This window comes from Colius striatus, chromosome 22, assembly GCF_028858725.1.
Source record: "Colius striatus isolate bColStr4 chromosome 22, bColStr4.1.hap1, whole genome shotgun sequence".
NCBI classification, from domain to species: Eukaryota; Metazoa; Chordata; class Aves; order Coliiformes; family Coliidae; genus Colius; species Colius striatus.
This window is the reverse complement of record NC_084780.1, coordinates 3,247,998-3,273,201: the sequence shown is the minus strand read 5'-3', so window position 1 is coordinate 3,273,201 and position 25,204 is coordinate 3,247,998. Positions and strand designations below refer to the sequence as shown.

The 25,204-nt window shown below is 56.6% G+C and overlaps 1 protein-coding gene across 1 annotated transcript in view; it reads right to left on the bottom strand.

The window, feature by feature from the left end:
- Positions 1-1,915: 1,915 nt before the first annotated feature.
- GRM4 (glutamate metabotropic receptor 4) overlaps positions 1,916-25,204 on the bottom strand; it is a 48,462-nt gene continuing 25,173 nt past the window's right edge. The window contains exons 4-10 of the mRNA XM_062013441.1: positions 22,095-22,249; positions 21,694-21,834; positions 14,818-15,018; positions 13,873-14,009; positions 12,019-12,954; positions 2,792-3,038; positions 1,916-1,965 (exon numbers count right to left, since the gene is read on the bottom strand). Coding sequence (XP_061869425.1) covers positions 1,916-1,965; positions 2,792-3,038; positions 12,019-12,954; positions 13,873-14,009; positions 14,818-15,018; positions 21,694-21,834; positions 22,095-22,249 — 1,867 coding nt within the window. The remainder of the gene's footprint in view (positions 1,966-2,791; positions 3,039-12,018; positions 12,955-13,872; positions 14,010-14,817; positions 15,019-21,693; positions 21,835-22,094; positions 22,250-25,204) is intronic.

Below are 25,204 nucleotides of genomic sequence, written 5' to 3'. Positions count from 1 at the left end.
GACGGATGCAGCAGGAGCAGAGCAGGCTGTCTCCCTCCTGAGACATTCCTCTGACAAGGATGATCTTATCAAAGGCTCCAGCTTTTCATTACATTGCTGGGTTTTTTCCTCTCTAACTCCTGCCTCCAAGCCTCACTCTGTCCTGTCTGTGCTGGCAGGGACGGGTTGTGTTTCCCCCTCTGGCACTGATTGATGGCTGAAGCTTCCCCTCCCCAGACACACAGCCTGGGACTCACCAGAGCTGGGGTTACTCCACACAGAGGTCCAGAAACATGAAAAACATGGAGTAACCTCACTCAGGCTCCAAGAAGGAAATATTCAGGCACCTTCAGGGCAGGAGGAGCACACACAGAAGGATGGGGAGGTGTCCCATGGCAGTCAGTGTCTCAGCAAGGGCAGGATACCACCCCCAGCTCCTGTGCTTCTCCAAAGCTGGAGGCAGCCCAGCTCTCCAGGGTAGGCAGCAGCATCTTCCTCTGCCACCTTCCTCTGCCTCCTTCCCCCACCTCCCATCTGCTCTCCAGTGGAAAAATCAGCTTGGACCATCTTCTCCTTACCCAGCAGTGAACAAGCACAGCCACCATCTATCCAGGGGCCTTTCCCAGAGCCCAGGGACAGAGACACCAGCAGAAAACATCCCAAACCTCCCCAAAACAGGCAAACCCAAGCCTCTGAGCAGCCACATACTTTGCACACCAGGCAACACCAAAGGGCAAGACAGGAGCAGGAAAGGAAACCTCTGCAGGAAGGGCAGAGCTGCTCTTATTAGCTGGCAACTCCCTAATGAGCCCAGATTGGGCCTGATGTGGTGAGTGGAGCTGATCCTGCCTCTGGGGAATCCCTTGCTCTCTGCTCCATCCCTCCAAGCTCACCCCACAGCTTGGGGAAGAGCTAAAGAGGAGGAATCAGCCCTTCCTCCCCTGAGCACTGGTGCAGCACACTGAGCATGGGCCCCAATGCGGGGTGCTGAGCTCTCCTCTCCCATCTGTAGCAGGACAGTCTGGAGAGTCAGGCCACCAAGAGAGGAAAATCACCAAGAGGAAGGCCACCAGAAGAGAAAGGCCACCCAAACCCTTCCCCATCACCCAGCAGCATTCACCTGCAGGAGCCTGGAACGAAGAGTCACCACGAGGCAGCAAACGCTTGAGTGCAAAACCATGGTCTTTTATTAGAAATCTCCTTGTATAAAAATGCTCATGCTCTACACAGTCATCAAAGGACTCAGAAACATCCAGGCACTGAACTTCTGGGGGTTGGGTTTTTTGGTGGGTTTGTGTTTTTTGACTGGTCAGTACATCAAGCAGACAGGTTTCAATCCATACAGTCACCACATAATGAACCACCTATAGGAATCAGCACTTGGAACACAGCCTAAGGGGGCATTTTGTTTGATTTCCTTTCTTCTGGTGTTTTGATTCTTCTGATGATGATTCATTTCTTTTTTAATGTCTTTTTTTTTTTGCAACATCCAGGATCTGGGATGGGAGAGTGAAGGAGGGATGGAGGAAAGACAGGAACGAAAGAAAACAGAGGCTGAAGGGGAAAAGAAGAGCAAACAGAAGGTTCTGCACAACCACAAACGATCTCACAAGTTCCAGGAGAGGGAAAATGTTGGGGCTGCCTTTTGTTCTTTGCCAAGGTATAGAAAGAAAAAACCCAGAGAGTTGCCAGAGTCCATCAGCTCTCCCCACAGCACGTCCCCCCCTCCCCGAGGGCTCCTCGTCCTCCTTGTCACCGTGCTCGCTTTGCAGTGCTTGGGGGGTGCTTGTGGGGGTTGGTGGTGTTGGTCACCATCGTCCCTTGGAGCTCTGCCAGGAGCCTGTGTGTGCCCCACGCTGCAGGGGCTGTGCTGAGGGCTGGGGCTCAGCTCTCCCACGTCTGAGGCCCCTCTGTGCCGGGCCCTGGTGAGCTGGAGCTACATGGCGTGGTTGCTGTAGCTGACGTAGGTCTGTTTGGTAGCCAGGGCTGGAACGAGACACAAACACACAGGGATTGTTAGGGAAGGTCACTCTCCCTTTCTGCCCCCTGTCCCATCAGCCTGACCTGAGCCTCAGGAACCACAGGATGGTTTGAGCTGGAGAAGCCCCTGAAGCTGCTGCAGCCCCAGCCCTGCCCTCACCCTGCCCAGCCCAGCACTGACCCCTCAGCACCTCAGCTCCACGCCTTTGGGATCCCTCCAGGGCTGGGCACTGCCCCAGCTCCCTGGGCAGCCTGGCACAGGGGCTCACACCCCTCTCAGGGAAACAGCTCTGCCTCAGCTCCAGCCTCAACCTCCCCTGGGCCAACTGCAGCCCATTGCCTCTTGTCCTGTCATTCATGGCTGGGGAGCAGAGCCCGACCCCCAGCTCCCTGCAGCCTCCTGTCAGGGAGTGTCAGAGAGTGCTGCTGGCTGCCCTCAGCCTCCTCTTCTCCAGGCTCAACACCCCCATTCCCTCAGCCCCTCCCCAGCCCCTTGTGCTCCAGCCCCTTCCCCAGCTCTGTGCCCGGCTCTGGCCACGCTGCAGCCCCTCAGTGTCCCTGTGGCAGTGAGTGAGGGGCCCAGCACTGACACAGCCCTGGAGCTGCAGCCTCCCCAGGGCCCAGCACAGGGCACAATCACCTCCTTGGTTCTGCTGCTCAAACTGTTTCTGATCCAGGCCAGGATGCCCTTGGCCACGCTGCTGCCTCACGTGTCCCTTTCCCAAGGCACAGCACTGCTGCACTTGCTGCTTCTCATGGGGCACAGCACAGCTACAGCCCCTCAGCTTCCCCAGCAGGCCCAGCTCCCTGAGCCCACAGTCAGCCACATTACCTTGTGTTTCCAGATTTTCACAGAGCTCTGACTTGGCCTCTCCATTGGGGCGGAAACCTCCCTTCTGAGAGAACTTGTTGGACATGGTGGCTGCCGTCACCACGGCCTTGAGGCTCCGCTTGCGCTTGGGGACGTTCTGCTCGGGGTGGAAGAGGATGATGTACACCTTGGGCATGTAGAGCATGCCCAGGGACACCGAGGCACTCAGACTCACTGAGATGGTGAGCGTTGTGGTCTGGATGTACATCTGCAAGACACCAAAGGGCATGAGCTGAGAGCTGCAATGGGGGATGCTGAGAGGGCAATGAGGGATGCACAGAGGGTCAGACTGGGGATGGAGGAGAGGAAAAGGGACCATGGAAACGTTGGGGTTAAATAGATCATGGAATCACAGCATGGGGGGGCTGGAAGGGACCTGCAGAGCTCATCCAGCCCAAGCCCCTGCAGAAGCAGCTCCCACCTAGATCAGGTCACACAGGAACGTGTCCAGGTGGGTTTTGAAGAGCTCCAAGGAAGGAGCCTCCACACCCTCCCTGGGCAGCCTGGGCCAGGGCTCCCTCACTCCAACACTGAAGCAGTTTGGCCTTATGGAACTGTTTGTGTTCCAGCTTCATCCCATCACCCCATCTCCTGTCACTGGCTACAACACAAACAAGTGCTGCCCCAACCTCCTGACACCCACCAGGGAGATTTTTGTAACTATTGCTGAGCTCCCCCCTCAGTCTCTTCTCCAGGCTGAACAGCCCCAGGTCCCACAGCCTTTCCTCACAAGGAAGATGCTCCATCCCCTCAGCATCTTGCTGGCCCTGCACTGGCCTCTCTCCAGCAGTTCCCTGTCCCTCTGCAGCTGGGGAGCCCAGAGCTGGCCCCAGGACTCCAGATGAGGCCTCAGCAGCTATGGCAGAGCAGAGGGGGAGCAGAACCTCCCTGGCCCTGTGCCCACACTCTCTTGCTGCCCCCAGGCTGCCATTGGCCTTGCCCACGAGGCCACGTTGCTGCTCATGGGCAGTTTATTCTCAGCCAGCACTGCCAGGTCTCTCTCCTGGTGCCTCAGAAGGAAGATGCTCCATCCCCTCAGTATCTTGGTGGCTCTGGGGGTGCAGGGTTGGAAATATTGGCAGTATCACATCTTAGAACAACAGCCTTGACTCATTGTGTGGGTCAAACTGCACCCAGAGAGGCTCTTGGCTCACTTTTCCTGCTTCCCCACCTGCACACAGGGGGAGGCTGTGACAGTGCCCTGACCCTCATGTGCCCTGACACAGCCTCCCCACACTGACCCCCTCAGCACTCACACTCCAGCAGCAACCTGCCAGCACCCCCAGCCAAAAACACCACCAGAGATGGAGCCCCTGCACCTCTACACCCACCCCCCTCCTCCCCAGTAGCCACAGGGCAAGCACTGGGATGCTGTGGTGATGGGCTCAGCGAAGGACACCCCCTCCCAGGGCCCAGCCTGGGGTACCCTCTTGCTCCCAGCCTCCCTTCAACAGGTTGTCCCCACTCCCCAGCTGCTCCCCTGCCCCGCTGTCGTGTGAGTCACACATTACACACCATCGCTGCCTCGCTGCAGTCAAAACTAATTTCACGCTCCCTGTCCAGGACTAACAGTGACAGATGTTTTGCAAAATGAAAGCCCATTAATCTGACTGTAGAATAATCCATTTTGCTATGGGAAGCATTTGGCAGGTTCCTTACAAGCCAGGGGCATCTGAAGCAGGCGGCAGGAGGAGGCAGAGAACCCATCCCCACCTCGCACCCCCGAGCAGCCGGGTGGGAAAGCTGCACCTGAGCATCCCTGGTCCTTCAGCATCCCTTCTCCCTCAGCATCCCTGGTCCTTCTGCATCCCTTCTCCCTCAGCATTCCTTCTCCCTCAGCATCCCTTCTTCAGCATCCCTTCTCCCTCTCAGCATCCCTGTTCCTTCAGCATCCCTTCTCCAGCACCCCTTCTCCCTCTCAGCATCCCTGTTCCTTCAGCATCCCTTCTCCCTCTGCACCCCTTCTCCCTCAGCATCCCTTCTCCAGCACCCCTTCTCCCTCTCAGCATCCCTGTTCCTTCAGCATCCCTTTTCCCTCAGCATCCCTTCGTCAGTATCCCTTCTCCCCCTGCACTCCTTCTCCCTCAGCATCCCTTCTCCCTCAGCATCCCTTCTTCAGCATCTCTTCTCCCTCTCAGCATCCCTGTTCCTTCAGCATCCCTTCACCCTCAGCATCCCTTCACCCTCAGAATCCCTTCTTCAGCACCCCTTCTCCCTCTCAGCATCCCTTCACCCTCAGCATCCCTTCGTCAGTATCCCTTCTCCCCCTGCACTCCTTCTCCCTCAGCATCCCTTCTCCCTCAGCATCCCTTCTTCAGCATCTCTTCTCCCTCTCAGCATCCCTGTTCCTTCAGCATCCCTTCACCCTCAGCATCCCTTCACCCTCAGAATCCCTTCTTCAGCACCCCTTCTCCCTCTCAGCATCCCTTCACCCTCAGCATCCCTTCTTCCTCAGCATCTCCTTCAGCATCGCTGTTCCCTCAGCATCCCTGCTCCCAGCACGGGGCTCTCCTCCCCAGCATCCTCTCCTCTACCTCACATGCTGGGTCTCTGCAGGCAGAGCAGGGCTCTGGGTGTCTTTGGGTGTCCTTGCTGTGCTCAGGTTGCTAACAAGGTTGTAGGAGTCCAGTCCAGTCCAGTGGTGTCTGGAGTTTCTTCTGCAGTGGCTCCACATGTGGGATTTGGTGCTGTGTGAGGCTGCAGAGCCCTGAGGAGCCAAGGGAAGCCTGGAGGCTGCAGCATCAGTGAGGGCAGGGGGTCCTCACTTCCCCACATTTAACCCAGGGCTCACTTTCTAGACTCAATAGGGCAAAAAGGTGCCTGAGGACAGCAGTTCTACACAGCTCCATGGGGAGAAGGTGCATGGAGGCAGCTCCAACCCAGCAGTGAGAGCTGGCAGGAGGTGACAGCTCCCAGCCAGGGCATCATCCCACCCCAGGGCTGAGGTGTGACCACGCCAAGAGGCATTTCACTCTGTCCTCCTGCTTCAGAAACACACAGACATGCTGAAAAGCATTTCAAATCAACCTGAAAGACAGAAGCAACCAAAGCAACAAAGCTTGCTGTGAGTCAACTGGGAAGTTTCACCTGTCCCCAGAATGAAAGCTCTTGCTGTCCCTGTGCTGGTTTGTTTGCTCCACTTGCTCTCTCCAGGCATGCAGAGCCAATCCAGGCAGCTTTGGAAAATCAACATGGCATTTCACCAAGGCAAGGCCAAACACACCCCTCTGTGCCACAGCAGCTGCTCCTCTGGCTCTCTGGGGGTTCTTTCACTTGCCTTTTTTTCCTCCTCCCCTCACTGAAAACTCTCCAGGGGTTTGCTGCAAGTGTCCTGGACTGCAAGGACCAGCCTAGCTGGGAATGGGGGCAGCACTGGGACCAGCCCCAGGCACCACAGCCCCAGCCCAGGGACTGGCACAACTCTGCTCAGCCCCAGTGTGATAGCCCGTGGGACACAGCTGAGGCTCTGCAGCCTGTCACTGCCCCAGCTGCCCCAGTGCCTGCCCTCCTGCCCCACTGCCTGCCCTGCCCCACTGCCTGCCCTCCTGCACCACTGCCTGCCCTCCTGTCCTCCTGCCCCACTACCTTCCCTCCTGCCCACCCCACTGCCTTCCCTGCTGCCTGTCATTGCCCTCCTGCCCCACTCCCTGCCCTCCTGCCCCACTGCCTGCCCTCCTGCCCCACTGCCTGCCCTCCTGCACCATTGCCTGCCCTCCTGCACCACTGCCTGCCCTCCTGTCCTCCTGTCCCACTACCTTCCCTCCTGACCACCCCACTGCCTTCCCTGCTGCCTGTCACTGCCCTCCTGCACCATTGCCTGCCCTCCTGCCCCACTGCCTGCCCTCCTGCCCCATTGCCTGCCCTCCTGCACCATTGCCTGCCCTCCTGCCCCACTGCCTGCCCTCCTGCCCCATTGCCTGCCCTCCTGCCCCACTCCCTGCCCTCCTGCACCATTGCCTGTCCTCCTGTCTGCCCTCCTGCCCCACTGCCTGCCCTCCTGCCCCTCAGCATGTGCCTTTCAGAGGAGCCTCCCTTTGCAACCCAGCTACCTTCCCCCATGGCCACCTTCCCCCATGGCCACCTTCCCCCATGGCCACCTTCCCCCAACTGATGCATTTGGCAGCAACAGCCTGGTTTTCTGCAGGCAGCACTCCCCTGGGCAGCTTTGCCTCACCCCACAGCAATCCCCTTTCCAGCTCAGAGAGGAGTATTTGCAGCCTGGAGCCCTGAAGCCCAGCACAGTTACCCTTCTGCCACATGACAAAGGAAATAAATGACCATTTCTCAACCCTTTTGGTCCCTTTTCTCTTAATTGCTTTCCAAGCCAGGACCCCACTTTGCCCTTCTGTTAAGGACACTTGAGCTTCCTCCAGAGCCCTTTGAGGTAAGAGCTGCACTTAGCAAGGAACTTACAGATCTGCTGCTTCGTGGAGAGGATCAAAGAACAGGGGAGGATGGGACTGAGGGACTGAGGCAATCCCAAACCACCCTGTACCAGTCCCCAAGGCCAGAGCTGTGCTCAGCCTTTGCCCCCAGGGCTGGATGAGCCTGTCCTGCCCTGGGATGAGCTGCCCAGCTTCAAGGCAAAGCCCTGCACAGCTTGTGTTTGTCCTCAAACTAATCTCTGACATTAACTGGCAACTCCCCTCCCACCCCACCCCACCTCCACCAACCTAAATCCAGCTCTGACCCAACCACAACAAACTTCACCCTCTCACTGGTGCCAGGTGAAGGGAAAACCCACTCAGCTCTGGTGCAGCACTGCTAACTAAACCACAGGACAGCCCTTCTCAGTCCTCCTGGCTGAAAGCAAGTGTGATAAAGAGGGAGGCAGACAATGGCACTGCTGTTGAGCTGCTGCCTTATCAGCACGGGAAATTGTCTCTTTCTTTAGATGCTCTGTTCTTGCTGCTGCTGTAATCCTCTGGGATCCATGGGGATAAGAGATTCTTTTGAGAAAAGGCTTGGGGGACTTGTTCTAATAAGATGCCACCTCCATGCAAAGTTGTAGGCACGAGGTAAAGTGAAATGAAGTATAAAACTGGAGGCAGCCTCAGCCACAGGCTGGGATGGGGAGGACAGAGGGGCTGGGTGGAGGTGAGGGGCTCCCCATGGCTTCCTCAGGGCTCAAAGCTCCAGCTGTGCTCTGTGGGGATGCCTGGGTGATGCTCCTGGCTTGTCTTTTCCCAGGTGTGCTCCTGCTCCATGGAGCCAGTGGGAGCTCAGTCCCAGCAGCAATGTACCCCTGCCCCACTGAGCATCCTGGGCAGCACCAGCACCACTGTAGGGTGATGCCAATGCCCACAGCCCTGGGTTTTCATGCCAGGGAGCCAGATCCTCTGTGTGATGCCACCTTACCAACCTTTTGACTGCAAACCAGCAGTTAAAGCATTGAGGCAGCACCAAGCACTCTGTTCCTCCAGCTGCACCTGAGCATCCCTTGTCCTCATCCAGTGCAACCCCCTGCCAGGGCAGCACCACCCAGAGCAGGGCACACAGGGACTCATCCAGCTGGGGTTGGGATGTCCCCAGAGAAGGAGCCTCCACAGCCCCTCTGGGCAGCCCCTGCCAGTGCTCCCTCACCTCAGCAGGGAACAAATTCCTCCTGGTGTGTCTCTGGAACCTCTTCTGTTGCAGCTTGTGCCCGTTGCCCCTTGTCCTGTCACTGACCATCCCTGAGCACAGCCTGGCTCCAGCCTCCTCACACCCACCCTTGATGGGTTTGGAACATGACTGAGCTCACCCCTCAGGCTCCTCTTCTCCAAGCTGCAGAGCCCCAGCTCCCTCAGCCTTTCAGCACAAGGCAGATGCTCCACTCCCTCCAGCATCTCTGTGCCCTGTGCTGAGCTCTCTGCAGCAGCTCCCTGTCCTTCTGGAGCTGAGGGGCCCAGAGCTGGACACAACATAACACCAGGACACAGAGCACTTTCCAACCAGCTGCTGAGGCCTCAGCCTTCAGCAAAAGCCACTCCATTTTTTTCCCAGCCAGTCACCCCCAAGTTCTGGGAACCATCATTTGAACAGCCTGGCTCCATCCTCTGAGGCCCAGCCAACCTCCCAGCTCCCAGCCCCTGGGGGCACAGCCAAGCCCAAACACCACAAACCCCTCCTGGCTTTGCTCAGTGGATGCCACAACAGCTTTGTCAGGCTTTGAGGACGAGAGCTGCATCCAAGGGGAGTTGGGAACATCACTTTTTCTGCCTCTAATCAGCTTGTTAGCAGCCTAATAACAGAGGAGCCCTGCACATTCCAAGCCCCCGAAGCGAGGCACAGCCTATTGTGGAATCACTGCTTGACAGCCAGCTTTAGGCAGCCCTAAATTATCCCATGACAAGCTGCACTGAAGAGGTGAGCAACCTTGCACATAATCTACAATCATTATCATTTCCATCTTTATTACCCACAGTATGCCAGGCACATTAAAGAGGCTTTAAGGGAGCTTTTGTTTTGCAATAATTTCTTTCAAAAACCTGCTTTCTTGTTAGTATCTCCCTTGCTATCTCATCAAAATGGAAATGCTGCAAAAGAGGCTCCATTTATTTCCTTTAATCCTCCTCCCCAGCACAGGCTGGGGCTGGTTTGGTGGAGACTTTTTGGTTGAGGCAAGGTTAAAGGTGGCTGTGCAGACTCAGCCTCCTCGAGCTCCTGGGTTGGATGCTCTGAGCAGAGGCAGCTCTGTAGGACACATCTGAAACTGATGTCTGTAGCAAAAGATCTCTCAGCAAACCACCACCAGCCCTTTTAATAGAATGAGACAATGGTGGGGTGGGAAGAGTCCTGCAGAGCTCATCCAGCCCCTGCTACAGCAGCTGCCCCTGGCTCAGGGGCCACAGGAACGTGTCCAGGTGGGGTTGGAAACCTCCTGAGAAGGAGCCTCCACACCCTCCCTGGGCAGCCTGGGCCAGGGCTCCCTCACCTCAGCACCAAAGGACTTTCTCCTCCTGTGCCAGGGCACTGTTTGTGTCCCAGCTGATGCCCATCAGCCCTTGTCCTGGCACTGGGAACCACAGAAAAGCTTTGCAATAGGTGTTTCCAAAAGGCACATCAGCAGCTCAGCAGCATGAGGGACACCCTTGGGGGAACTTCTCCCAGTTGTGATGGGTCCAGAGAGGGAATCCAGGCAGTGGGTCACCCCAGGGATTACCAGGGAATAGAACCACCAAGGTTTCTTTGTCACAGGCAGCTGCAGGCTGGCAGGCATGAGCTGTTTGCATTGCACACAAGTGCAGTTCCTGGTTTAGCTGCCAGCAAAGGGGATTTGGGTCTCATTCATGAGAGTTTTCTTCTTTGTTCCCACTCCCTCTCACTTGAGCACAGAGCTTCATCCAGGCTGGCCTCAGTCCCATGGGGACTGAAACCAGGAGCACCCTCCAGCAGCTGAGGACAAGGAGGAGGACAGACAGACAGACAGACAGACAGGTTGTCTCACAAATGCACCCCTGGGATTATCTGGCCTCACCTCCACTGTGTGCACAGCCTCATTTGGAGTCACAGGGCATGCTCATACCCCAAACACTTGAGTGGGATGGAGCTGCTCTGCTCCCCAGCAGCCTCCTGCCACCCTGCCCTGCTTCCCTGCAGCCCAGATGGGTGACTTGTCTCAGTGTCATGTTGCCAGACACACGGGTGCTAATTAAAATCACAGGGAAACAGTCGTGGAGTGAGAAGCCACGAGCTGCCACACACCCTGGCAAGGCAGAGGACGTGCTGAGGGGTTGCTCTGCTCCCTCTCCTTGCCCCCTGCTTCTTCCAGCCCTGAGGGGTGTTGGAGGGCAGCTCCATCTCCCCAGCCTCCATCACTGACTCAGCCCCAGGAAAAAGTACCAGCAGTGCTCAGTCTGTTTTCCAAGCAGCAAGATGCTCGTGACACTGAGGCCCTGGACCTGCCCTGGGGACTCATCCTGCCCCAGCCAACTGAGCAGCAGCCTGTGAAGCCCAAAGCTGCCTTGTCTGCAGAGGGGCAGCAGGGCCAACAGGGCACAGAAAAGCAGGGGGAGAACGAGGATATCATAGAATCATTATGGTTGGAAAAGACCTTTAAGATCATGGAGTCCAACACCTCACCTCACTCTGCCAGGCCCAGCACTAAACCAAACCAAACCACAGCCCTCAGCACCTCATCTGTGAGGATTTTAAACATCTCTAGGGACAGAGAGTCCACCATGAAAGTCTCAACCCCCAGCAGAGCAAGAGGTTTGCAAACCAACTCGTCCCACCACGATTCCCAAGCTGGCAGGGCTGCAGAGAAGCCACCTCTCCTTGCTCAGAACGTGTCAGCCTCTCTCAACCCCCTTCACAGAGTCATGGAACCATAGAATGGTGGGGTTGGAGGGACCTGCAGAGCTCATCCAGCCCAACCCCCTGCAGAAGCAGCTCCCACCTACATCAGGTCTTGAAGAGCTCCAAGGAAGGAGCCTCCACACCCTCCCTGGGCAGCCTGGGCCAGGGCTCCCTCACTCCAACACTGAAACAGTTTGTCCTTATGTTTCAGTGGAACTTTTTCTGTTGCAGCTTCACCCCATCAGCCCTTGTCTTGTCACTGGCTACAACAAAAACAAGTGCTGCCCCATCCTCCTGACACCCACCATTTATATACATTGCATTTATGTGCAATGTGGGATGCACAGAGGGTCAGACTGAGGATGGAGGAGAGGAAAAGGGACCATGGAAACGTTGGGGTTAAATAGATCATGGAATCACAGCATGGGGGGGCTGGAAGGGACCTGCAGAGCTCATCCAGCCCAACCCCCTGCCCAAGCAGCTCCCACCTACATCAGGTCACACAGGAACGTGTCCAGGTGGGTCCTGAAGAGCTCCAAGGAAGGAGCCTCCACACCCTCCCTGGGCAGCCTGGGCCAGGGCTCCCTCACTCCAACACTGAAACAGTTTGTCCTTACATTTAAATGGAACTGTTTGTGTTGCAGCTTCATCCCATCAGCCCTTGTCCTGGCACTGGCTACAACACAAACAAGTGCTGCCCCAACCTCCTGACACCCACCAGTGAGATGTTTGTATCTATTGCCGAGATCCCTCCTCAGCCTTCTCCTCTCCAGACTGAACAGCCCCAGGTCCCACAGCCTTTCCTCACAAGGAAGATGCTCCAGTCCCCTCAGCATCTTGCTCCAGCCCCCTGCTGACCCCCTGCAGCCCACAGGGCCAGCAGCCAGCCCTCTCCCCTCCTCTTTTACCTTCTCCGCCGACTGCGACGTCCCAAAAAAGATGGGGATGAAGGCCAACCACACGATGCAGGTGGTGTACATGGTGAAGCCGATGGGTTTGGCTTCATTAAAGGTCTCTGGGACCCCACGGGTCTTAATAGCATAGACAGTGCAGGTGACCATGAGGAGCATGCTGTAGCCAAGCAAACAGATGAGGGACAGGTCCGAGATGTCACATTTGAGGATGCCCCGGGCAAAGTGGGGGTTTGTAGTCCGCTGATCCTCGTAGTCAATGACGGAGTGCGAAGGGTCCACGATGAACCACACACAGACCCCCAGGAGCTGCAGGGAGATGAGGCTGAAGGTGATGACGAGCTGGGAGGCCGGGCTGATGAAGCGCGGGGCGCTCACCGACTTCTTGCCCTGCTCGAAGATGCGGTAGATGCGGTTGGTTTTGGTGAGCAGCGCGGCGTAGCTGATGCTCATGCCCAGCCCCAGGAAGACTCGTCGCAAGGAGCACGTGCTCAGGTCGGGCTCAGCGATCATGAGGAAGGTGGTGGCGTAGCAGAGGAAGATGCCAGTGAGCAGCACGTAGCTCAGCTCCCGGCCGGACGCCTTGACGATGGGAGTGTCGTTGTAGCGCACGAAGGTGATGACCACGAAGAGGGTGGCGACGATGCCCAAGACGGCGATGAAGACGGGGACCACGGCCCAGGGAGAGCTCCACTCCAGTTTGATGATGGGGATGGGGGTGCAGCTGGTGTGGTTCTCGTTGGGCCGCTCGTTGAAGTGGCAGCGCTTGCAGTGGAACTCGTCCAGCTGGTACTGGTAACCGTCGCAGCGCTCGCAGTGCCAGCAGCACGGGATGCCCTTCACCAGCTTCTTCCTCTCGCCTGGTTTGCAGGGCAGGCTGCAGATGGAGCTGGGGAGTTGGCTCCCACCCCCTGGCCACAGCATGTTTTCTACCTGCAGGGGAAGATGGCACCAGTCTCGCTGAGGCTCCAGCTGGGCATCTGACAGGCATCTCCCCAGGGTGTGAGGGGATGCCCCAGCTCTGCTCACAGCGGCGCTGCCAGGATCCAGCCCCTCGCCCCATCAGCACAGCTCAGGAAGGAATCACACAATCACAGCATGGTGGGGGTTAGAAGGGACCTTTAGAGCTTATCCAGTGCAACCCCCCTGCAGAAGCAGCTCCCACCTAGATCAGGTCACACAGGAACATGTCCAGGTGGGTCTTGAAGAGCTCCAAGGAAGGAGCCTCCACACCCTCCCTGGGCAGCCTGGGCCAGGGCTCCCTCACTCCAACACTGAAACAGTTTGTCCTTGTGTTGAAGTGAAGTTGTTTGTGTTCCAGCTTCATCCCATCACCCCTTGTCCTGTCATTGGCTACAACAGAAACAAGTGCTGCCCCAACCTCCTGGCACCCACCACTTAGATACTGGTATATATTAATGGGATCCTCCCTCAGCCTTCTTTCCTGTAGACTGAACAGCCCCAGGACCCCAGCCCTACCCAGCATGAGGACAGGGAGGCAGTGAAGCTCTCCACTGAAGGCTGAACACCAGAAATGGAAAACAGAGCCCCTGCTTCCCTGGGAAAAGCTGTTCCACCTTCCCCTTCCCATATCAGAGCTTCAAAGCCCAGAGCTCATGGGGTACACTCACATCCGCTGATGGTGGGTCACAGGGGTGTACTCAGGGGACATTCTCCCCTGTGACCCCCCTCAAGTTTGGCTGTGGTTTGCCCCCAAGGCTCCCTGACTCTCAGCTGGGTTTGCTACACCCTACTCAGCCTCGATGGCTGCAGGAGAAATCTGCAGGACCTTCTGCCTGGCACAGATCGTGCCCAGTCACACCACAGGCACCAACCAGCCCCTGGCCTTACTTTTAGGTGGAGGTGGTCAGTCCATTGCCCAATGACTTTGTACTCAGGGGTGGAGTTCCTGATCTGGTACTGGTAGATGTCGTACCGGCCCGGAGCATCGCCGTTCTCGTTGAACGTCACAGGGGTCCCAGCAATGCCTGTGAGAGACAGAAAGGGCTCAGCACCCACAGCAAGGGTGATGGTGTCAAACAGGGGTTTGGTTTGATGCTGTGCCCTTGGAGTGGGGTTTCTCACAGCTAGGACTGCCACAAGCTGCCAGGAGGATGCCAGCATGAGCACAGGGTGGTGGAAGCAACTGGGCAAAAGCAAACCAAACCCAAACCCAGGCTGGTGCAGGGGACTTGTGGCATCAACCCACTGACCCCCCCAGGAGCCAGAGCTCGCTGAGCAGTGCCAGGCAGCCAGTGCTGCTGCACCAGCTGGTTTACTGCTTCTTTTAAGAAAGAGGAGGGGGAAAAGAGGCAGCTCTAAAGTTAAATCAAGTGAACTGTGCAGATAAACACTAACGAAAGGAAGGAAGAGAAAAATCAAGCAAGAGGGGAAAATAAATAAAAGAGACACTGCAGAGGAGATCACAGAGTGAAGATAAATAGGAGTAATAAGGACAAGACAGAAAATGTTTATTAAGGAGATAGAGCAGAGGGAAAGATGTGTTTCCTTCCAGAGGAGATCTGAAGAGAGACAAGGACACGGCAGCGTGAGTCAGTGGGATCTCTGCCAGCCGTGGGGAGGGGGCAAGGGGAGGGCTGGGCAGGCCAGGACTGCTGCTGCCAGGAGATGGGGCAGCTCAGAGCTCCTGCAAAACCACCCCCTCTTTTCACCCAGCATCTGCAGATGCCAAATGGTAACATGGACCAACGGTGGGTGCTGCTGTGTGAGCGGGGATGGGCTGAGATCCCAGTCCCACGGGGCCATTCCTCCCCAGCGCCCCAGGCACGGACAGACCTGAGAAGTTGACGTTACGGATGTACTTGAGCAGCTCCACACCATCCACTGGGTCCATCCTGGGGCACAGCCCCACTTTGCCAGGGCACAGGTTCTTGTGCATGTTGTGCAGAGCGTGTCCCATGGCGTAGACAGCGTCGATGACAAACTGCACCTTGCCCTCCTGCTCGTAGGAGGAGTCCTGGCCGATGCGCTCTCGGTCTGTGGATACACACAGCTGAGCTGCCACGGCCCTGACACCACAGCCATCCCCCACAGCAACACCCTGCTGCAGCCAGAGCCTTGCAAACAAGCCCACTCTGGCCTGAAGCAGCTGGGAACTCCAGTCCCATTCCCAGCACAAGCTCATCGGGCAGCCGTGGCACTGCTTTCCCAGTGGGAAGCTGGTGCTCCCTGGGCTTGCTTCAGGATGGAGCAGCAGGGCAGAAATGCACCTCAGCCACCACCAAAACTTCCCAAATCAAACCCCACATTGCAGATGTGTTTCACAGTGCCAGCCCAAGGCTGTGGCTCCCACCCCTGCCCCTCTGAGCAGCACACTGGGAAGGTTTGGGGTACATGCCCTGACCTCCCCAGGTAGGAGCAGGGTGAAAACAAGAAACACATTCATGGGTGAAATACCCAATCGACCTCCCTGGAGACTAGTTCTGAAAACACGAGTTCTGGCACCCAGCTGTGCTTCCAAGAGCCCTTGGGTGTCACATCCCAGTGCCACGGGACATCCACACACTCTCAGATCCCTCACTGGGCTGTGATCCCATCCTCACCCCCACAGGCTCATCACCTCTTTGTTGCCAGGAGCTCCCACTGTCTCAGTCTCTATCAGTGGCATCAAGAGGCTGCTCAGGCAGTATCCATCAGCAGCTGCCTGTCCTCCTACTCACTGCCAAAGCCTCCTGTCACCCTGCTCCCCTCATCACCCCCTGGGCCCTCCCACCCCGCTCACCCCACAGCCCTTTGCATCCTCCCCAACCATCCCAGCTCACAGGATCCTGCAAGGATCTGGTAATTACCAGAGACAGCTGCTTGCTCCTGCTGTCAGAGCTGCCCTTGATGGGACCAGAAACATGTTAATCAGTAAAAGACACCGATTAATGTAGCTCACTGTTAATTACAGCTAAGAAAGCATCTCCCATGGGGCAATGCCGCCTCGGAGAGCCACGGCCTCTGCACCACAGCCGGGCACCCTGCCAGCCCACAGCTCCTCCAGCAACAGCAAAAGGGAAGGAAGGTTCCTCAGGGAGCCAGAGGCACAGCCTTTCATCCTCTGGAGAGGCAGAGACATCCTAGAAAACCATCCAAGGGTGTCTAAAACTAATTCCAGCTCCGCCGTGCACGGGCGCTCGCTGCTGCGAGGTCGGGACTCACAGAGCCTGGAGAGGCCCAGGGCACCCAGCCAGGCACAGCAAAGGCACAGGGAAGCCATGGGCACTGATCCCCTCCTCCCCCTGCTGCAGGGAGCTGGGATGAAGCCAGTGCTGGATGCACAACGAGCCACAGGCCTGGAGGTCCCTGCGCTGGGACGGGGAGCGAAGCGTGGCCCTGACAAGATGCTGAACTCTGCTGGCAGAGTGACCAACAAGAAAAGATGATATCAAGGAATGAATCTATAGTCCATCCTTCAAAGTTATAGAAATGCTTTAGGACTAGGTGGGGATTACCCATGTGAAAGCCATCACGTTATCCTTTCTTCCACTTTATTGACAAGAGCTATTAATCTTCTCCCTCAACTTCAGGCCTCTCCCTGCATTCATCTCTCAGGGCACAGATGAGACACTCTATCTTGTCAAGATAATTACCTCTGGAAAAAAAAGGTGTAACAGACTGTCCAGTGGAGCTGAGCCCACTGGGATGTCCCAGCCTCACTGCCAGCCCCAGCACCATCTGCCTCCCACAGAGCTCGGGAGACACATGGGACACATCCCACCACTTAGACACCTCAAATCCCACACAGGTGCCAGCAGGCAAAATACAACCTGCTGTGATAACACAGGCTGCAGAGGCTGGGCTGCCCTCACAAACACCCCTCTGCCCTCACAAACACCCCTCAGCCCTCACAAACACCCCTCTGCCCTCACAAACACCCCTCTGCCCTCACAAACACCCCTCTGGCTTGCAGCGAGCAGCCTCAGGCTGGTGTGGTGGCAGAAGTTGGCTCTGGTGCCAAAGCTGGGCTGGTGCAGATAAGCAGATGTCTCTGGGCTGTCTGTCCATTGGGCACCTTGCCCCAGGCCCCAGCTGCTTTTTGCAGATGGGAATCAAGCTGGTGCACAGAGAGGACAATGAGGAGCAGCAAACAAAGGCTTGTTCACGCTGTGGAGACAATGAATCCCCACCAAAGTCTCGGTGGATGAGGGATGCACAAGGGAGGTGACCCTGCTGGTTATAATAGTGGGATGGTGCATCGTTCTACTGGGCTGATAATTGATTCCCAAGTGTGTGATGAGCCTCTGTGGGCAGCTCTCAGAGATGGACACGTCATCTCAATGGGATCAGCACCAATTCCCATCACATGGCCCACAGTGGGAGTGAATGGAAGTCACCCACGGTGCTGCTGGGGGAGGTGGGGATGGGGTCACCTCTGAACCTCCCAGTCTCCATCACCATGGTTTTAGGCTGGATGGGGACTGGCCCCCCATGAGGGATGCTCACTGCAAACTTCCCTCTGCAACAAGGGCATGAGCTGCCCTCCCACGAGGCTGGCAGTGCCTGTTTGGGCAGCAGTGTGGACAGGACACCCCATCCTCAGCCAGCACGAGCCTTTTATCAACCTAACGATCATCTGAGCAGAGCAAATCCTCCCTGTTGGCCTGGCTGGGTCCTGCTGTGCTGGAAAACAGCCAGTGCCTCCCCAAAAATGCAACCCCATATTAAGTAAAGAGCAGAAAGGAGCAAAACAGAATGGGAAAATAATGTGAGGAATCACAGAGTCACAGAGTCACAGGGCTGGAAGGGACTTGCAAAGCTCATCAGTGCAACCCCCCTGCCACAGCAGCAGCACCCAGAGCAGGGCACACAGGGACTCACCCAGCTGGGTTTGGGATGTCCCCAGAGAAGGAGCCTCCACAGCCCCTCTGGGCAGCCCCTGCCAGTGCTCCCTCACCTCAGCAGGGAACAAATTCCTCCTGCTGTGTCTCTGGAACCTCTTCTGTTCCAGTTTATACCCATTGCCCCTTGGTCTTTTCACTGGTCACTACAAACCAAGCTCCTGTCCCTCCCCTCTCTCCCCCATGTTGCTGCTCTGCATCTATCAGCAGCCTGGTCAGGTGGAGGTGAGAGCACAGAGAAATCCCCAGCCCTGCTTCAAAGCAGCTGCCATCCAGCCCTGCTAAACAAAAGCTTTTCATCAGCTCTCCTGAAAGGAGTAGCCCTTAGGGCCTGGGAGCATCTCACTGTCCTGAGCTGTGCCACATCCTCCTGTCCATGCCACCTCCTCAGCCTGGCAAACCCAGCTCTGCCATTGCCTCCTCTGTCTCCACTTGCAGCACCCATGATTATGAAGCAGTGGCTGGCAGAGTTCTTCCAGGGACCAGCCTGTGGAACCTGCCCAGGGTGTCAGGGACGTGACCTGGCAGAGGGGAAGGATGTTGAGGAGATGCTGCTGCAAAAGCAGCTGGGAAATGGGTCCCAGCCTCATCCTGGTCCTAGCAAGAGCCTGGGGATGGCACACACAGGTCTTGATGGGTGCCAGGGCTGCTCTCAGGGGTAACATGAGCAGCTGCCAGTGGGAATCACCCCAAAACCTGGTGCTCACCCCAGCCCTTGCCCCTCACCTTCCTCCCAGCTCTCCCACACGTGAGCAGGAGCCATGAGCTGCCCTGTTGGGTGGCAGCACCCTTCACTTGTGCATCCCAAAAACCAAAGCTCACCTTTCCCTGTGCACTTTGGTCTCTCCTCAAACCTGAAGCTCATGAGAGTCAGTACAATTCCCTCCAGAAAACAGCCCCCAAAGGGACACCTGCATCAGCCCTGCAGAGCAGGAGCCCTGGATGTGCACAGCCAGGTCATTCGCTCCCCCCTGTGTTATTTCCCCTCTCTGGTTCTCTGCCAAGCCAACATTCAGGAGATAATTTATTTGCTGACAAATCCAGGTAATTTAAAGACAGTTCCTAGGACATTTGCCATGTTGTGGTTTCAGCTGCCTCCACTAATACCTTGGCCTTGAAATATTGCTTGTTTAAATGCTACATTACAGTGAAGATGAAGAGATCAGCGGGCTGCAGAAGCTGCTCATGCATTTCCTGGGGCTGGGGATTTCTTGATGTGAACTGAGAAGATGAGGAGCTGTCAGTTACCCCAAGGCTGTGCCCATAGGCAGATTTTCTTGAATGCCATTGCTGCTCACCAAGCTCACACCTATGCACAGGGCTACCTGGGGAAGCTGCAACACTGGAAAGCCCTCTGGGGACAGAGAGGTGGAATGTCTACAAGGGACAGGACATGGAAGCACCATCCTTCTCATCCTCAGCAATGCAAAAACCCCAACCCTTAATGATCAAGCTTTCCAGGCAAAGACAGGTCCATCCATGCCACAGCTTCCACAGACAGCTCTCTCTCAAAGGGCTGGGGACACACAGAAACACAGAATCTCAAGGGCTGGAAGGGACCTGCAGAGCTCATCCAGTGCAGCCCCCCTGCCAGAGCAGCATCACCCAGAGCAGGGCACACAGGGACTCATCCAGCTGGGGTTGGGATGTCTCCAGAGGAGACTCCACAGCCCCTCTGGGCAGCCCCTGCCTGTGCTCCCTCACCTCAACAGGGAACAAATTCCTCCTGCTGTGTCTCTGGAACCTCTTCTGTTGCAGCTTGTGCCCGTTGCCCCTTGTCCTGTCACTGGCCATCCCTGAGCACAGCCTGGCTCCAGCCTCCTCACACCCACCCTTGATGCATTTGTAACATGACTGAGCTCACCCCTCAGGCTCCTCTTCTCCAAGCTGCAGAGCCCCAGCTCCCTCAGCCTTTCAGCACAAGGCAGATGCTCCACCCCCTCCAGCATCTCTGTGCCCTGTGCTGAGCTCTCTCCAGCAGCTCCCTGTCCTTCTGCAGCTGAGGGGCCCAGAGCTGGACACAACATCCCAGCTGTGGTCTCACAGGGCAGAGCAGAGGGGCAGCAGAACCTCTCTGACCTGTTGCCCACAGCCCTTCTGACCCAGCCCAGGCTGCCATTGGCCTCTTGGCCACGAGGGCACGTTGCTGGCTCAGGCTCATCCTGCTGCCCACCAGCACCCCCAGCTTCCTTTCCCCTATGACAAATGTCCCCAACCCTGTCACTTCACAGCCCATGAGCCTCTGTGTCATTATCCATCTCCAGCCAGTGCCAGGCAGGCAGTAAATCTCTGCCATCTCTCAGTAAACACCCCTTCCTTGAGCCTGCAAGCATCACCTCAGCAGCAGCACTGTCAGCAAGACAGATCCCCAGGCTGCCTCGTTGGCTGCATTAATCCCCACAAGCCTCTTCTAGCTGGAAATGGCTAAAAACATACAGCAGGGCTGAGGAAGGGGCCTGGAATCAGGATCTGCTGGGACATTCCCTGCCTGGAGTGGCAAAGGGGCACATCAGCAAAGGAGTTTGCAAAGAAGACATGGGCAAACAACCACCCAACAAGTGCCCTGGGGCAATGGTCTCCTCTCCTCCCATGGGGTGCCCAGCAGCACCCTCCCTGTGAGCATGGGCACACTGCAGCCTTGGTGCTGGCCAAGCAAGAGCCAGATCCTGACCTTGCACTATCAGCTGGCCTCATTTCTCTGTAGCCACTCCAGCTTTTAGCCTGCTGAGGAGGGAGAAGAGCTGCTTGCAAAGGAGCAGGGATGCTGTTTAGCCTAGAGAAGAGAAGACTGAGGGGACACCTCAGCAATGTTTGCAAATACCTAAAGGCTGGGTGTCAGGAGGATGGAGCCACATTTTTCTCTGCAGTGTCCAGTGCCAGGACAAGGGGTGATGGGCATCAGCTGGGACACAAACAGTTCCCCTGGCACAGGAGGAGCAAGTCCTTTGGTGCTGAGGGGAGGGAGCCCTGGCCCAGGCTGCCCAGGGAGGGTGTGGAGGCTCCTTCTCAGGAGGTTTCCAACCCCACCTGGACACGTTCCTGTGTCCCCTGAGCCAGGGGAACCTGCTTGAGCAGGGACTGGGGTTGGATGAGCTCTGCAGGGCCCTTCCAGCCCCCACCATGCTGGGATTCTGTGATGCACCAATGGCTTCATGCCTTTCATGGGACAGAGGTGCTTCTGCCAAGCACACAATGGGAAAGAGGCAGTTGTCCAAATGCTGTTAAGCAATGTAAAAGTCAGCCACAATTCTCCCAAACCTGAGTGGTTTTGTACCTGGAGAAGAAAGGGCCAAGGAAGGGAGATGTGCAAGGAGCATGCACAGGAGGGAGCTGCCCTGGGAGCTTTGCACGGGGCCTGTGCCTCCACACACACACAAACCACACAGCATGCACAGACTACCTGGATCATACACAGCACCTCAGGGTGCACAAAAATGCTTTTGTGCAACACTCTTGTCCCCTTCTAAGCAAGGCACCACTGTTGTGGGCCCAGGGGACACTCAGGTGCCCACATGGGCATTGCTCACACTCCTCATGCTGCAGACACATCAGCCTTTCTCCAGCCTTCCCAAATTCCCACCTGGCTTTGATGCTTAAGTCAAGACCCACCCCAAAACCCCACACTCACAAGTGAGACCACCACACACAGAGCACTGATTGCCACATGGCTGCCTTGAGCTCAGCAGCTGAGCTGAAAGGGCACAAGGGCAACACAAGCCAAACCTTTCCCCCAGCCACCTCGTGTCTCCGCCATCGCCTTCACGGTGCCACATACTGCAACACCTCCCCATGAGTTTCTACTCTCCCTCAGCATCCCCAGGGCTCTTACTGGTGCACTTCTTGATGCTGCTGCCCTTCCTCAGGGCGTGACGACTCAGCTTGCAGTGGAAATTCTCCTCCCAGAACTCAGCAAACCAGATGTTGCGGCGGTTGTTGTCCAGAGTCCTGCTGGAGAAGTAGCGGTCGAAACCTGCCCAGAGAAGAGGGGATAAAGCTCTGGGATGGTAGAGGGATGCCCCAGAAAACCCCAGATGGAGGAGGAGAAGGTTCCTGTGATGCCTGGGGACAGGTAAGTGTGTGGTGGTTTGTGTCTGAGCTCAGGCAGAGCTGCAGGGTGGAAAATGCACTCGGGGAAGCTCCTGTGTGTTTCACAGCAGGATGGCACCAGGGGAAAGGGTCAACAATCAACCCAGGGGGAGCTGAGGGAACCCAGCAAGTGCAGCCCCTTACCTCTGACAGAGACCCTCTTGGGCAGGATGGTGACAGAGCCCTCAGCCACCTCCTCCAGGTGCAGGACTGGGGAGATTTTGGAGCCCCAGCTGTCTGAGCCCATCCAGATGAAGTGACCCGTCTGGTTTGCCCTCTTGGCCGCCTCCAGCACCCTTCTGTGGGGAGAAGCAACAGGCTCTGGCACTCACTGGCACCACAGGACCAGGGCACAGCTTCATGTCTGGCCCCAGGGAAGTGGGGACACTGGCATAGGGCAGGATGTTGGCACAGGACAAGGCTCAGCCTTGTTTGCAGCTCCTGCTCTGGGCACTCAGTCAGCTCCAGGGACCAGGCATGACCCAGGGCAGACGTACACAGGACAGTAAACCACTCAGCTCAGCTCCCACACCTTCCATGCTCCCCAGTCCAGGCACACAGGCTGCTTTCCCCACCTCATTTGCATATTTGCTGACTGGTAATTGAATTACCCATTAGGAACAATTGCAACATTAGGAAGGTAAAAAGCAGCAGGTTACACAGCAGCTGACAGGAAAAGCAGCAGCACTGGGGAGGCTGAGGGTGCTCCCAGCTGCCAGCAGCACTGCAAGAGAGAGAGCCAGCCAGTGTTACCAGTGCACAGGCTAAACTGGGCTCAACTGGGCAGCAGTGGGGAGCTGGAGATACCATCCATCCTGCTGAGCATCCCTCAGCTCAGCCAGACACAGCCTCACATTCTGGCCACACTCCATTGGCACCAGCCAGCTCTGAAGGTCCTTGGAGGTAGATGGAGTTTTGCCTGGATTCGACCCTCTGGGCTCTTTTTTGCCCTGGCTCACTGTCCCTTCAGGGCTCTGTGGGAGTCCTCAGCCCTGTGGGAGCAGGGCCCAGGGCAGTGTTGTCTCCTTGTGCAGCGAGGAGGCAGGTTTATGACTCACCCCCCACCATCAGGAGCTGATCATTTCAAGTCCAGATGGTGTCTGAAATGTGTAACAAGGGGAAAAAGAACAAGATATACAAATATAGCAGAGAGTGGAGGGAAGACTGGAAGAGACAGGCATGCTCTGGGAGCCATGGGGCCAGCAAGCAGCCAGGGAGCTGTGCCAGCTGCTCCACGCTCACCCCATGTTACCCTGAGCTCCAGGAAGGTGGCACAGCCATGTCCTGCCCTGAGCACAAGCAGCTTCTCCAGCTGCCTGCAGTCCTCGTGCTGGGCAGGAGCTCCCTGGAGCACAGGCAGGAGATCAGTGATTTTACACCCTATCTGAGCCAGGCAGGAATTTAGCAACAACCATCCTGGACTGTCCTGTTGGGCAGCACAACATCCTTTAGGACAGGAGGCAATGGGCTGCAGTTGGCCCAGGGGAGGTTGAGGTTGGAGCTGAGGCAGAACTGTTTCCCTGAGAGGGGTGTGAGCCCCTGTGCCAGGCTGCCCAGGGAGCTGGGGCAGTGCCCAGCCCTGGAGGGATCCCAAAGGCATGGAGCTGAGGTGTTGAGGGTTCAGTGCTGGGCTGGGCAGGGTGAGGGCAGGGCTGGGACTGCAGCAGCTTCAGGGGCTTTGCCAACTGCAATGACTCCATGATTCCAGGCTCCACAGCCCAAGGTGGCACCAGGGTGAGGATCAATAGCAGTCTCCATGCCCAAGCTAAACCCACGCTCACCCAGCATGAAGTGGGTGTGTGGAAACCACCTTTCATGGGAAGAGATCCTATTTGGATGGGTAAATGTTTACAAAGGCCAGTTAATGGGGTTTGCCATTTACACAGGCAGGTAAATCCCCATTTCTCAGCACACCCCAGGGTAAATGTCAGCTTTGCAGACGTTTCTATTAAGGAAGGAAGAAAAGAAACTTGGAAGCATTTGCACATCTGATGTAAACTGATTTAAAAATCACAGTTTACCCACATTTCCATAATGTTTGCTGATTAATAAATTAGATACTTAGCAAATCAGGGCTAGTGCCATGTGAATCATTCTGCTCCATAAACATTGGGAGCTGCAAAATGCTGCTTTGCCCACAGAGCAGCTCAGCACCTCCAAGAGTGCCTGTGGCCCCAGCCTAGCTGGGCAGGCAGGAGGAGCCTGACCCATGCTGATTCCACACTGGGGGCTAAGGCTGCACAGCAAAGCAGGACCAGGATCCAGCCATGGCCACTGCTCAGTGAGGCCTGACACCAGCTCCCACCCAGCAGTGGGGGTTCCAAAGCCAACAGAAAGTGGGAGTTCCCTCCTTTAAGCTCTGTGCTGCTGCGGCCTGATGGCAGCAACATGCCAGGCAGCCACTCTGACATCAACTCTGGTGGGTACCTGCTGCAGACACACCCTGCCATGCTGTAAGGTGCATCCTCTCCCTGCTGCAGACACATCCAATGGCATGCTGCAAATGCAGCCAGGCAGCCATGGGCTGCTCCATGCTGCAGATACATCCATGTCCCACTGCAAAGGCAGCTACAGGATGCTCCATGCTGCAGATACATCCATGTCCCACTGCAAAGGCAGCCACAGGATGCTCCATGCTGCAGACACATCCATGTCCCACTGCAAAGGCAGCTACAGAATGCTCCATGCTGCAGATACATCCATGTCACACTGCAAAGGCAGCCACAGGATGCTCCATGCTGCAGATACATCCATGTCCCACTGCAACGGCAGCCACAGGATGCTCCATGCTGCAGACACATCCATGTCCCACTGCAAAGGCAGCTACAGGATGCTCCATGCTGCAGATACATCCATGTCCCACTGCAAAGGCAGCCACAGGATGCTCCATGCTGCAGACACATCCATGTCCCACTGCAAAGGCAGCTACAGGATGCTCCATGCTGCAGATACATCCATGTCCCACTGCAAAGGCAGCCACAGGATGCTCCATGCTGCAGATACATCCATGTCCCACTGCAAAGGCAGCCACAGGATGCTCCATGCTGCAGATACATCCATGTCCCACTGCAAAGGCAGCCATGGGCTGCTCCATGCTGCAGATACATCCATGTCCCACTGCAAAGGCAGCCATGGGCTGCTCCATGCTGCAGACACATCCATGTCCCACTGCAAAGGCAGCTACAGGATGCTCCATGCTGCAGATACATCCATGTCCCACTGCAAGGGCAGCCACAGGATGCTCCATGCTGCAG